The 14602-nt window shown below is 41.6% G+C and overlaps 1 protein-coding gene across 3 annotated transcripts in view; it reads left to right on the forward strand.

Annotated features, from left to right (window-relative positions):
* Phlpp2 (PH domain and leucine rich repeat protein phosphatase 2) overlaps positions 1–14602 on the forward strand; it is a 76155-nt gene that overhangs the window by 3796 nt on the left and 57757 nt on the right. For all 3 annotated transcript variants that reach the window (XM_006531010.4, NM_001122594.2, XM_030243551.1), the window contains exon 2: positions 4491–4771. In XM_006531010.4, coding sequence (XP_006531073.1) covers positions 4491–4771 — 281 coding nt within the window. The remainder of the gene's footprint in view (positions 1–4490; positions 4772–14602) is intronic.

The raw sequence follows: 14602 nt of genomic DNA on the forward strand, positions 1-14602 counted from the left end.
TTGTCCGTGTGCTTGATGTGATGTGTGGTTGTAATTGTATTCCCTTCTGGGTAAGTTTGTGATAACAGCTTTTATAAAAGTAAAGGAGGAAGCAAACTATCCACAAACGAGCAGCCCGAAGCTAGCTGACTCTTAGAAGTCGAAGCTGTCCAGAGGACAGTGCCACTGCAGCACTGCCCGTTCGGAAGTTCTCTCCAGCAGTTCCTTCCTCATGAGGTAGGCAGTGGAGCAAGACATTCCTGAGAAGAAGGAAGCACTAGGTAATTTAGTGGTGGCTAATAATAGCTCAACACTCTATCTTTGTTATTGTTGCTATATGTACATCTTTGCTTTGCTTTGCTTTGCTTTGCTTTGCTTGTTTCCAAGGCCTGTAAATGGCTGTTGATGAAATGCAGGTAAATCCTCTCTCTAGGTCCTCAGCAGTTTTACTTCAGAGAGTCTAGAGTGTAGAATTATAGATAGTCAGATCTCGAGGTGACCAACAAACGTGTGTTTTGATAACATAAAGCTCTTTACAAAATGTATAGTCTTAGAGGAATACGTGTGCACAGGTAACCAGTAGATGCTGGGTGTGGTGGCACACACTATAATCCCTGCACTTGGGAGAGGGATAAAAGAGTCAGGGTTGGCCTTACCTACAGAGTGATTTGGAGGCTAACCTGAGGTACATAGGCTCCCATTTCAAACAAACAGTTCTTGGAATAAGATTTATAATACTTCTTGGTCTTTCTAGACTTTTTCTAAGACCATGGAGATCAGTGAGTCATTATTTGACCTGCTAACTCATTATATTTTTATTGTTCTTTTGGCAACAGGATTTCACTTTGTAGGCCTGACTGTCAGGGCTCAAACTTGTAACAGTCTTTCTGCCTCAGCCTCTTGAGTTCTGAAAGCACAAATGTGTGCCTCGTCAGTCTCGGTGGTGTGCAGGGTGTGTCTACTCACTCTTCCTTTCTACTTTGGTGTAGGATCAGAGCCTCTTTGTATAAATGTTACTCTACCACATAGACCGCTGGCCAGAGGGACTTGTTAGTCTTTATCAGGGATTAGGAAATAAGGAGTTTTTCAAAATTAGCTGCGGGTGGGCTATTCAGTGGTTACAGTCTCTTAGTGGTACAAACACGATGGCTCTTGTATGTTTGAGATGAACACTTGAAAGCCCTTTATTGATTCATAGAATAAGCTGAGATTGAGCTTGGAGGGAAAGGGCCTGATTTCCACCTGTCAGGGCTACATTTGTATGATTTTGAATAATTGTAAGACCTTGAAGAGCTGCAGGAAGATCAGTCAGTGAAGGCTGAAAGTGGCCTTCAGTTGCCGAGTGCCCATCTGCTATGTCAGGGCTGCGGTCAACCCACGGGACTGTTTTTCAAAAGCCAATTTACCTGTGTACCCTAAATTTTAAAGTGAGGGCATTCATCTTGTTTTACAGTCACCACATGCCTGCTTACCCTGGCTTTTACTCTTTACTAGTTTTGATGTAGCCTACATTGATTGGTCTTGGATTTGATCCTCTTGCCTCTAACTTGGGTCTCCAGTATCTGGGATTACAGACCTGTGTCTCTATGCCTGGCTTTGTTTACAGTTGTTCTTGAGTAGCTGCTGTCTCTCAAACTAATACTTTCTTTATATGTATTTCTGGTTTCTAATGAGGAATACTAGTGAAATGGTTTTATTCATTTTGATTTTGGAGATAAAAATTATCTGTTTTACAAAAATTGAGACTTCCCTTTTTTTTTTTTTTTTTTTTTTTTTTTTTTTTGGTTTTTTGAGACAGAGTTTCTCTGTATAGCCCTGGCTGTCCTGGAACTCACTTTGTAGACCAGGCTGGCCTCGAACTCAGAAATTCGCTTGCCTCTGCCTCCCAAGTGCTGGGATTAAAGGCGTGTGCCACCATGCTCGCCTGAGACTTCCTTTTTAAGTTTATTCAATTCCTTGTTATAGCTAATTAGTGAAGCTAAAGTGCAGAATGGGTGTCAATTCCCGTGGTGTTACCTGGTCTTTGCATCTGTGTCTGTGACAATCTACATTAAAAAACGCTCTCCAGGGTGTCTGGGGAAGGGAATGAGAAGTCACAGAAAGGATTGCACTCATGGCCGAGCCTGTGCAGTAGACTCTACTCACGGGGAAGGTGTTCTGTTGAGAGCAGGATCCTTGATGCTAGGCATGGTGGGAGCTATGGAAGGTTCCAGGGTGAGCCCTGCGTTTGAGTAGGGCTTTGGAGAACAAGCGTGTGAATAAGTTGGAGATGTTTTAGACATGCCACGGTGTAGTGGAATGGTTAACGATCTAAGGGACACAGATGGCTAGAGAGGAGTGACACATGGCAAAAAGGGCAATGGGAAGTCAGTGGACGTTTCCGTTTTGTTGAATATAAATGTTCCATGGTGAAAACAACAGGCAAATGGTGACTTTTAGAAACGGTTTGCTGCTGTTTTCATTTTTGTTTGTTTTGAAACAGCCTCAGTGTGTAGGCCAGGCCAGCTTGGAGCGCACTCATGGAGGCTAAGGTTGTCCTGACACTCAAGATACTCTCCTTGCTCTGCGGCCTGACTGCTAGATTAAAGCAGTGCCTCGCCTTGCCTTGTCAGGCTGGACATTTGTTTCATGTTGGTTCTTAGCAGTTCTTGCTGTAATGTGGCTTGACTGCACAGTACGTATGTGAGTTTCCCATCCTGTAGCCAGCAGTAGTTATTTTGAAGTGTGCCAGGAGTCGGACAGCTTCTGTATATAAGACTGTGTGTGCTGTTTAGTGCTCTCCATGCTGGTTTGCACTGAGGTCTGGGGGCCAAGTTAAAGAGGGAGGTTGTTATTAAGTGACTTCATGGTGTGAAAGGCTTAGTTTATATGTATCAGATTCTATCTGAAATGTGAATAATTACTAATAATAATTAGTAATTATTATTTTGATTTTTTTTTTTTACTATTAAAACCCCTTTGGAAATAAAAGCAGCAGACACTGACATTAACCAGACCCAAAGTCTGTACAACTTAATGAACTTATATATAGTTAGAATTGGCATACAAAACAGAAACTTCACATTAAATTTGACACTTTTGGTATTAAATTTATTTATTTTATGCACTTATCCACCACCAAGACCCCCCAAAAAACTGTCAGAATTAGAACTAGAAAAACATTTATCTATCTATCTATCTATCTATCTATCTATCTGTATGTATGTATATATAGATAAACTTGTATCCATTAGCAGCAGCATTCACTCTATATTCTCTTGTTCTCTTTTCTTTGCTATACTATAATGTGTACATTTGCTGTTATACACACATATATGATTGACTACTGTCTGTTCTTTAGAATAATGATGTGTGAGTTATGCTTGCATTGCTAGGACTAGGTAGCTGAGAGAAACATCTTAGGAGGGAGAGGTTTCTTTTGGCTCATGGTTTTAGAGGGTCTAAAGGCATCAGGATAGGGAAGGCAGTTTATGCTCACTGGATGTTGAATCAGGAAGTAGAAAGCACCTTAGAAGGAAGGGCTGGACTCACTCCTGTGAGCTGCCATTGCCAGCTTAGTCCCTGCCTCCTACTGAATAGCACATCAGCTGGGGAGTAAGCACTGTCTCTCTGTGTGTGTGTGTGTGTGTGTGTAAGACAGGGTCTCACTATGTAGTGCTGGTTTGCCTGGAAGTTTGCAGACCAGGCAGGCCTTGAACTCAGATTTGCCTGCATTTCCCTTTGAATTCTAGGAATAATGGTGTGTGTCCTCATGGCTAGCCAGGAACAAGCCTTTGAATGTTTGTCTTGCTATAGTTCAAATTCAGCCCATAACAGATCTGAACTACTAAGTCAGAATGTTGAAAATTTGCCCAAGGCAGGTAGTATGTCTATATTTTGTTAGCACATTCCTGAAAACAAAACAGGCTCAAATGGGATGGTAGATGGAGGCCTAAAGGGCAGGGTTGTAGGGTTCTCTAAAGGAGCAGAGCTGAGACAACTGATATCAAAGGGATTTCCAGGATGGAGTGCAGACAGTTCAGCAATAGCTATCTCACAACAAAAGGCTGAGAATCTGGTAGTTGTTGAGCCCCCGGGACTAGATGTCTCAGCAGTCTGAATCTAGTGCTAGAGTCTGGGGAGGTTCTTGAAGAACTGTTCATTCTTGGTCTGTGTTGGAATCTTGAAGAAGTTGGACTTAATACCAGTTACAGTAACAGGATAGACAAACTTGCCAGCAGAGTGAGGGCAGGCAGGCAGACAGTAGCAAAGTTTCCTTCTTTGTGTCCTTTTATGTGAGCTGCCAATAGGTGTGGTCTAGGTATAGGGTGAATATACCTGCTCAGTAATCTCTTTAAGAAGATCCCTTCTCACTGCTGGGCTGCAGTGATTCTAGATGTTGCCAAGTTGACGATCAAGATCAGCCACCACCGAGGGGATGCCTGACCAGCCAGCGTTGATTATAAGGACGGAACACATGCAATTCAGACAAATGTTCTTGTTAATGATTTCTTTCTCTTGGTACTTTTCAGAGAAATATGAAACACAATGGGAGCAGAACTTGTTTGAATAGAAGAAGTAGGTTTGGTTCCCGAGAAAGAGACTGGCTAAGAGAAGATGTGAAGAGAGGCTGTGTTTACCTTTATGGAGCAGACACGACCACTGCCACTACAACCACCTCCTCCTCCTCCTCCTCCTCCTCCTCTTCTGATTTACATCTTGTCCTTTGCACAGTAGAGACACCAGCGTCAGAAATATGTGCTGGAGAGGGAAGAGAAAGCCTCTATCTACAGCTTCATGGAGATCTGGTCAGGTGAGGCCTAGAGGTTTTCTTCTTGTTGATGTTTTATCTTGTTTTGAGTCAAGAGCTGCTCTCCTTCATTAGTGTGTTCTCAAACTCACAGTTCTGCTTCGGTCTCTGAAGTGCTAGAATTTTAGGCATGCACTGCTATACTGAGCTGAGCTCTGAGTCTTAACACTGATCCTACTGTGATGTTAGTAACTTGTCTGTCTGATGGGAAATGGGCTTGAGGATTATAGTCACATTCTGTAAGTGATGCTGATTTTACAGTCAATGGACTTGAATAAGATTTGTCCTTGGAATAATTAATGTCTTTAAAAATTACTGTTTTGTATGTAGTGGGTCCACATAAATATTTATGTAGGTGCCTGTAGGTCAGAGGTTAATGTCAAGTGTCTTCCTCTATTGTTTCTTTTTTTTTTTCTTTTTTAAAGATTTATTGATTTATTATATATAAGTACACTGTAGCTGTCTTCAGACACACCAGAAGAGGGCGTCAGATCTCATTATGGGTGGTTGTGAGCCACCATGTGGTTGCTGGGATTTGAACTCAGGACCTCTGGAAGAGCAGTCAGTGCTCTTAATCACTGAGCCATCTCTCCAGCCCCCCTCTATTGTTTCTTAAAGTTTTATTTTGAACTATGTTTAAGGATGTGTGTGTGTGTGTGTGTGTGTGTGTGTGTGTGTGTGTGTGTGCATGCACATATGAGGTGTCTGACTTACATGGTAGGAACCTAGCTCAGGTCCTCTGTACCAGCAGCAAGTGCTCCTAACTGCTAAGCTATCTCTCCAGCCCTGTATTTTGAGGTAGCTCCTGAACCGGGAGCTCACCAACTGGTAGACTGACTTATCAGTGAACCCTGAGTCTCTGCCAGTCTCTGCCTCTAGTGCTAGTGTTTCAGGCGTGCGTCAGGCATCAAACCGGGCCTGTGTGTGGGTGCTGGGGGTCCAAACTCAGGCCTTCCTGCTTACATGGTGGATACGTCCCTGACTAAGCATCGTCCCAGCCTCATACTCAGTCTAAAAACTATAATGAAGGAAAATCTGATAGTTCTTCCATCTGGAATACAGTGTGATCCTGTATACAGACTTAAAGATTTAAAAAGTTCCCTTTTGGGGAATTGTAAGTAGAATAGCCAAGAGTACAGAGTGAGAAGTAAGTCCTCTGCCCACCAGTCTGGAGCTAGTTACACCTTTCCATGAAGACAGTTGCTATTATGTTTCTTAAGCATACACGTTCTTATACCTGCACAGCCACGTCTTAAAGCAATGATGCTGTACACAACACATTGGTTTTCTTTTTGTTTGTTTTTTAAGATTTACCTATTTATTATATGTAAGTACACTGTAGCTGTCTTCAGACACACCAGAGGAAGGCATCAGATCTCATTGCAGATGGTTGTGAGCCACCATGTGGTTGCTGGGAATTGAACTCTTAATCGCTGAGCCATCTCTCCAGCCCAACACATTGTTGACTTACTATCTCTGAGAGATATCTCATCTCCATATTTATATAAATATCATTTACTTAATATCTACATGACTATTCTACTTTATGGGCTACCATAATTTTAGCTAATTTCCCTAATCTCATTATGGATATCCGCCTGCTACCAGTTGTTAGCACAGCAAACAGCGCCACAGATGACTTCCTCTGTATCTTTTACCTCACACAGAGGGGTTTCTCTGGAGGGTGAGCCCATAGAAGTACAGTTATCCTCGGTCAAAGGAATATGACCATTTATAATTTTGATAGATATCTTCAACTCCTTCATAAAGGTTATATTCCCATCTAAAATAGAAAAATACTGGGCTAGAGAGAGGTTGAGTAGCTAAGAACACCTAGCTGCCTTTCTGGAGGATCTAGGTTCAGTTCCTAGCACTGATATGGTAATTCTCAAACATCTGTAACTCCAGTCTCGGGGACTCAGCATCCTCTTCTGGCTGCCTTGAGCATCAGGCACACATGGTACACATGGTACACAGACATCCATGCTGGCAAAACATCCGTGTACAAAAATAAGTCCTTATTTTTTTTGTCTTTCAAGACAGGGTTTCTCTGTATAGCCCTGGCTGTCCTGGAACTCACTTTGTAGACCAGGATGGCCTCGAACTCAGAAATCCACCTGCCTCTGCCTCCTGAGTGGTGGGATTAAAGGCATGGGCCACCACTGCCAGGCTCCTTATTTTTTTAATTAAAAAAAATCCCAGAAATAAAATATAAAATATACCCATTTTTTCTTTACTTTCTCCAAAATGTTAGTATTAAGTTTTATATGTAAGTGTAGATACATACTTTTGCATGAGCTGAACCTGCTTATAAAAAAATACCAATTATTTGTTTGTTTGTTCATTTATTTATTTACGTTTCTGGATTTAAGCTCAAGGCCTCAACCATATTAGACAAACACTGTACACTGAGAGGTGCTTCTAGACTTTGTTGGCAGTTTTAAAGTAAGAGACTCCTGACGTCAGCTTTCCAAAGACAATCCTTTTCTAATCCTACTGGAAGTTGAATAGGAGGTTTTCTGGTTCTTTCTGAGACAGGGTCTCCTGTAGCTGAGGTTAGCCTTGAATTCCTCATCCTTCTTCGTTTGCCTCCCAGCCGCCTGGGATCCCAGGTGTGCACCAGGCTTAAATGGGAGTTTTGCTATATTAATATTTATTTCTCGCAATGAATATTCGCACAAACTTAAAAGTAATTTGTGTCTTAATTTTTTATATAACTATAAAGACAAATAGTCTTATTTGCCTTAGTTAGGGTTTCTATTGCGGTGAAGAAACACTACAACATAGCCTTAATTGGGGTTGGTTTATAGTTTCAGAGGTTCAGTCCATTATTGTCTTGGCAGGAAGCATGACAGCACACTGGCAGACATGGTGCTAGAGAGGTAGCTGAGACTTCTACATCTGGATGGGCAGGCAGCAGGAAGAACAAATGAGCCACTGGACCTGGCTTGAGATTCTGAGAACTCAAAGCCCACCCACCCCCACCCCCATGACATACTTCTTCCAACAAGATCATACCTCCTAGTAGTACCACTCTTTGTGGACCTGTGGGGGCCTTTTTCATTCAGACCACCGCATTCCACTTCCTGGCTCCTGTAGGAGCCATATCATAGTCCAATTCAGAAGTCCCCATAGTCTGTCACAGTATCAGCATTGTTAAAAAGTCTAAAGTTCAAAGTCTCTTTTGAGACTCATGCCGTCTCTTAACTGTGATCCCCTATAAAGTCAAAATGAAAAAGCAGAATGCATATTTCCAGCATATAATGAATGGCACAGGATATTCATGTATTACCATCCCAAAGAGGGGGCGGGAGCATAGGGAGGAAATACTGGACCGAAGCCAGACCAAACCCAGCTGTGCAGACACCACACCAGACTACGCTCCAGGTCTGATGTCAAAGTGCCCTTTAGATCTTCAACTCCTTTCAGCTTGGTTGGCTGCAGCACACTTCTCTCTCTTGGACTGGTTCCACTTCCTGTTAGCAGTCCTCCTGGGTAGGTATCCCACAGCTCTGGCATCTCCAACATTTTGAGGTCTCCAAGGCAATCCAGGCTTCACCTTCATTGTTTCACACTGTGGCCTTTAGGCCTTCATGCAGGCGCACCCCTGACATATGCCTGGTCTCAGCCGCTTTCCTTAGTTGTGGAGGAAGATTTCATTACTCCTTTCTTCTCTGTCCTTGACTCTAAATTGAGAACCATGTGACCACGTCTGCCATGTTCTGCTGCTTGCTGGGGCTGGAACATGGCCCACTTGTTCAATTACATCTTCACCAGCTTTCTGATGTCCTTCACTGCTTAAGCTTGGCTGTCCTGGAACCCAATCTATAGCCCAGACTGGCCTTGCATTTAGAGATCTGCCAGCCTCTGCCTTCTGTGTGCTGGGATGATAGGTGTGCACCACAGTTCCTGGCTTTTCCTAAGCTTTTCTTTAGTTCCCCTTTACTCTCCTTTAATTCCTTCTCAGGAGTTGGAGGCTTAGCTGGGTGGGATCTTGTCCTGACACCAGCACTACCTTTATTCCATTTGGCATCAGGCTTCTCTTTAATCGGTTTATCTCCTTGAACACAGAACTTACCTCCATTCCACTTTCTGATGTCCCTTCTCCCCTCAAACTGTACGTTTTATATTTTTTCTTGCTCAGCTTGCTCCGTTTCATTTTAGATCTGCATAAGAGTGAACACTAGTAGCCATACAACAGAGTCAATACTGGGCTGTTTGGGATTTTTCTGTCAGTGAAATTAATCCAAAACTCTTCAATTTAGTCTGAAGGAGACTTTTCAGACAAAGGCAAAAAGCAGCCACATTCTTTGCCAAAATATCATGAGAACAGTCTGTAGGCCACACACTAAAATTCTTCTCTGAAACATACTGAGTTGGACTCCTATAGTTCAAATTACCCCCTGCACCACTGCTTGCATGTACCTACTAGTATGACCCCATAAAGCCTCACTTAACGTGTTCACTATCTTTTTAAAAGATTCTCTAAAATTCCAAAGGCTACATTCCTCCAAACAAAAGCCAGGTCCAGACTATCCCAGCAATACCCCAGTTCTCCTGGTACCAACTTCTGTCTTAGGGGTTCTATTGTTGTGAAGAGATACCATGATCACAGCAACTCTTATAAAGGACAACATATTAATTTGGGCTGGCTTCTAATTCAGAAGTTCAGTCCGTTATTGTCCTGGCAGGAAGCATGACAGCACACAGCACATAGTGCTAGAGAGGTAGCTGAGACTTCTACATCTGGATAGGTAGGCAGCAGGAAGAAGGACTGAACCCCTGGGCCTGGCTTGTGAGGGCAGTGACTTCTTCCAACAAAGACCACACCTCCTAGAAGTGCCACTCCCTGTGGACCTATGAGGATCAATTTCATTCAAACCACCACTATAGATTTTTATACTGTGCATCTGAACTCTATTTCAACGTTAAAAAATAAAATTAGTTCTTTAAATACTTGAATATATGTTTCTGTCCTTTTCACTAGTAAACTGAAACAGAAGTCCAGGCTGTGGACTCAGCATTCTTGACGTGTGTACATGAAGGAGTTTCTTACACCTTAGAGGTGTGGTAATAATAGTAACACCTTTAGCTGAGCCCAGAGCTGATGCCTCTCAAGTGTGAACTGAGGTTTACTGGGATTCTTTTAGGAGCTGCAGGAAATCCTGAAAAAGTAGATTAGCAGTTGAATGTTTTCCCTGTTCCCAAGTTAACACGTTGTTCCCTAAATCCTTTTGTATAATAAAAAGGATCAGAGGGGTGATCCTTAGGCTCTTGTAAGTCTTAATGCGAATCTGATCTAATTTTATCAGGGGAAGCCTTGACCTAGATTGTAGCTGTAGTGACTGATGGTGCTCACTTGTTTAAGCAGATGTCTTATTCACCTACCAGTGTTCGCATTAGAAGATGCCAGGAATTTGAACAAACACACCCTCCATATTTTGTTCCCACTAGTTGTGTAATTAGTTAAGAATTCAAATGTTTACTAACATGAGAATGTAAACTGTAATTAAAATGGAAAGTTTACCTCTTATTACCCTGTAGCTTTGATAATTAATAGTGAAGTAGCTCTTTAAAGGTATAATTTATTAGAAAATATTGAAAACAGTGTTGAACTTTGGGTGGATAAAGTAGGTGTGCTTTTATTATAGGAGGAGGAGCTCAGGAGCTTACACGTCTAAGGAGGAGCAAGAGGGCGCCTGGTCTCAGCCAAGCCCCTGAGCTTATTTGCAACATCAGGCTCTTAGTATATTACCCATTTTTTCTCACTACATCTTTACAAGAACTTTGAGATTGACTCTTTCCTTTTATGTGAGGAAGATTGATGCTATGAGTGGGTCCAAGGTCAGGCAGAGATCGCTGGGCACTTGATTCACACTCAGGGACTTCCTTCTGAGTAAAGGTCTTAGAGGAGAGGAGCTGGCACAGCAACTCTTCCTACTCAGTTTTACTGCCCAATCACGTCTGCTTCCAGATCTGTAAGATCTCTTACTTAGTTGTTAATGGCTTGAGTTTAGTCTTCTGTTGTCTGATCAGAGGAGTAGGTCCTTCCTTCATAGTAGCCCTTTGTAAGGTAGTTGATAATTGCTGAAGCAGTGTTGTTTCTGAGAACCTTTCTTGCTCATTACTGACGTGTTCTGTGTGCTTATTGAAGAAATTTTGGAAAATGAAAAAGCATATTCATCATGTATGCTTTATATAGATTACCTTATTAAATCCAGAGTCTTGTGAAGTAAATGGTTTCCATTGCATAGGCATAGTAAGTGATCTAAGAGGGAATACTCTGGCCTAAGAGTAATCAGCTAGGACGTGGTGGGGCTCGAGCTTGAGCTCTGGCGTTCTAATACCAGATCCTGTCCTCACAACCTGTAGTTGTAACTTTTTGTCACCAAATATTTTACAATCACACATACACTTCTTAATAATTATATATTTGAGCTCATATCATATATTCATTTTATATCCTTATAATTCTCTTAGTATAAGATCATCTTAATTTTATTGTGTTATTAAAACTTTGCCTTTAGATCCAGTTTTAATAGTAACAGATTATTCTATCTTATAAGTATTTTATAAGTTGTTTAAAAATTGAGTGTTGGGGGCTGGGGAGATGATTCAGCACATAAAGGCACTTGTTGCCAAGCCAGACAAGTTGGATCCCTGGGCTTCACATAGTGGACATGCACACCATGGTGTGTGTATGCATATACATACACACTAAATATAAAACTTTTTTTTCTTTTTTGAGAGCAAAGTTAGGTGTGTTGATATACACCTGTTGCCCCAGTTCTTAGGTTGAGGCAGGAAGGTGAGAGTTCCTGGTCATCCCTCAGCTACACATGATGTTGGAGGCCAGCTCACACTACCTGAGACCTTATCTCTGAAACTGAAAAAATAATCGAGACTTAATATACTTAGATTGGATTATAAAATGAAGAAATATGGTTCAAATCCTGTCCCTGACAATTTACCATGCAAGTTCATAATGTTCTGTGCCTTATGGATTTGTGGAATGGAGAATATTTTTATTGTTTTTTGTAAGGATTAAATCCACTGTATCTGATATGAAAAGTAATGAGTTACTACTTGTAAGTAACACTTGTTAAGGTATAGATTCTGGCTGTGTGGTGGTAATGCATACCTTTAATCCCAACACTTGAGTGGCAGAGGAAGAGGCAGGTGGATTTCTATGAGTTGGAGGCTAACCTGGTCTACAGATTGAGTTCCAGGTCAGCCAAAGCTACACAGAAAAACCTGTCTTGAAAATGATAGATAGATAGATAGATAGATAGATAGATAGATAGATAGATAGATAGATAGATAAAATAGGTAGGTAGATAGATAGATAGATAGATAGATAGATAGATAGATAGATAGATAGATAGATAGATAAGTAGGTAGATAGATAGATAAGTAGGTAGATAGATAGATAAGTAGGTAGATAGATAGGTAGGTAGGTAGGTAGATAGATAGATAGATAGATAGATAGATAGATAGATAGATAGGTAGGTAGGTAGATAGATAGATAGATAGATAGATAGATAGATAGATAGATAGATAGATAGGTAAGTAGATAGGTAGGTAGGTAGATAGGTAGATAGATAGGTAGGTAGATAGATAGATAGGTAGGTAGGTAGGTAGGTAGATAGGTAGGTAGGTAGGTAGATAGATAGGTAGATAGATAGATAGATAGATAGATAGATAGATAGATAGATAGATAGATAGGTAGGTAGGTAGGTAGATAGGTAGATAGAATGCAGATTCTGATCCAGAAGATTACAAGAGCCTAAGATCATACTTCTGATTTGTTTCATTGGTTGGTTTTTGTCAGGTAGAGTTTTGCTGTGTAGTCCTGGTTGGCCAGGTACTTTTCTGTGTAGCTCATTGTGGCTTTGAACTCATAGCTGTCCTCCTGCTTCAACCTTGCCTTCTGAGTGCTGAGATTACAGGTATTCATCACCACTCCTGACTTTTGAGATAGTAGCCCTACTAAGCTCCTATGTGATACACAGCACTTAAAGTCAAGCACTTAGAATGTTGTCTGGTACTACCTAATAAGTATTCATGCATTCCACCTCACTTAGGGCCATGTGTGGTAAGCATGTGCTCAGCCACTGAGCTATTTTCCCAGCCTAGTGCTTAGTAAGTACTCCCTATGTGGGTTGTTTCCATCATTCAACTCTTAAAAGTAGTATTTTGCTAGCTAAACCACTGCATGTAATCCTGGCTAGGTCCTGGCAATCTGTTTTCTCTAAGTTATTCATTTTTTTCTTTGCTTTTAAGTTGTATTTAAACTGTTCATTCATTTCCTTCACTATTGTCTTTTCCCAGTTAGGGGCTTGTATGGTGGTTTGAATAAGAATGGCTTCTATTGGCTCATGTATTTGAATGCTTAGTTACCAGAGAGTGACCCTATTTGAAAGAATTAGAAGGATTAGGAGGTGTGACCTTGTTGGGAGAAGTGTGTCCCTGGGAGTTGGCTTTGAAGTTTCAAAAGCACTTACCAAGCCCAGAGTCTCTCTGCCTGAGGATCAGACTGTAGCTTTCAGCTACTGCTCCAGCACCTGCCTGCATGCCACCTTGTCCCCCACCATAATGACAATGGACTAAACCTCTGAAACTGTAAGCGAGTGCCCAACTAAATGCTTTCTTTTATGAGAGTTTCCTTGGTCATGGTGTCTCTTCACAGTAAAAGAACAATGACTAAGACAGCTTGTGACTCAGTTATACTAGAAGGGTTACAGACTTATAGAATTGTAGCACTTGAAGGAACCTTTGAGAGATCATCTTCTAGTGCAGTAAACAAGTATATACAACCGAACAGCACCCTCATATCCATTGTGTGTTGGGGCAGGGGTTCTTGGTTGTGTCAACTGCTGGGATGTTATCCAGCGTTTAGGGGGCAAGAGAAAGAAGCTTATTATCTCAAATGTGTGGCACAGCAGATTATCCTCCTTCCAAAGCCAGGAACCTCCTACTGGGGTTCACTGAGGCCATTTACTTCTTTCTTTCTTTCTTTCTTTCTTTCTTTCTTTCTTTCTCCCTTTCTCCCTTTCTCCCTTTCTCCCTTTCTCCCTTTCTCCCTTTCTCCCTTTCTCCCTTTCTCCCTTTCTCCCTTTCTCCCTTTCTCCCTTTCTCCCTTTCTCCCTTTCTCCCTTTCTCCCTTTCTCCCTTTCTCCCTTTCTCCCTTTCTCCCTTTCTCCCTTTCTCCCTTTCTCCCTTTCTCCCTTTCTCCCTTCCTTCTTTCCTTCTTTCCTTCCTTCCTTCCTTCCTTCCTTCCTTCCTTCCTTTCTTTCTTTCTTTCTTTCTTTCTTTCTTTCTTTCTTTCTTTCTTTCTTTCTCTCTCTCTCTCTCTCTCTCTCTCTCTCTCTCTCTCTCTCTCTTTCTTTCTTTCTTTCTTTCTTTCTTTCTTTCTTTCTTTATTAGGTTTTTTGAGACAGGGTTCCTCTGTGTAGCCCTAGCTATCCTGGAACTCACTCTGTAGACCAGGCTGGCCTCGAACTCAGAAATCCCCCTGCCTCTGCCTCTCAAGTGCTGGGATTAAAGGCGTGTGCCACAACTGCTCAGCTCCTTTTGTTTTATAAATGTGCAAGAAGCCCAGAGGATTGGTTAGATGATGTTCCTGTAGTTGATTGATGGCAAAGTTGCACTGGGAAAAAGTATTTCCATCTCAGTGTATTCTTCCCCTTGCACTGTTTGGCCTCTTTCTGTTTAAGTGTAAATGACTCCTCAGTGAAGCTTAGTAATTGTTCCCTTCAGGCTAAAAAGTTGTAACAAGATCATACATAATAAAAACAGATCGCCCTTTGACTCTCTGTCATATATCTGCTTTTG

Source organism: Mus musculus, chromosome 8, assembly GCF_000001635.26.
Source record: "Mus musculus strain C57BL/6J chromosome 8, GRCm38.p6 C57BL/6J".
NCBI lineage: Eukaryota > Metazoa > Chordata > Mammalia > Rodentia > Muridae > Mus > Mus musculus.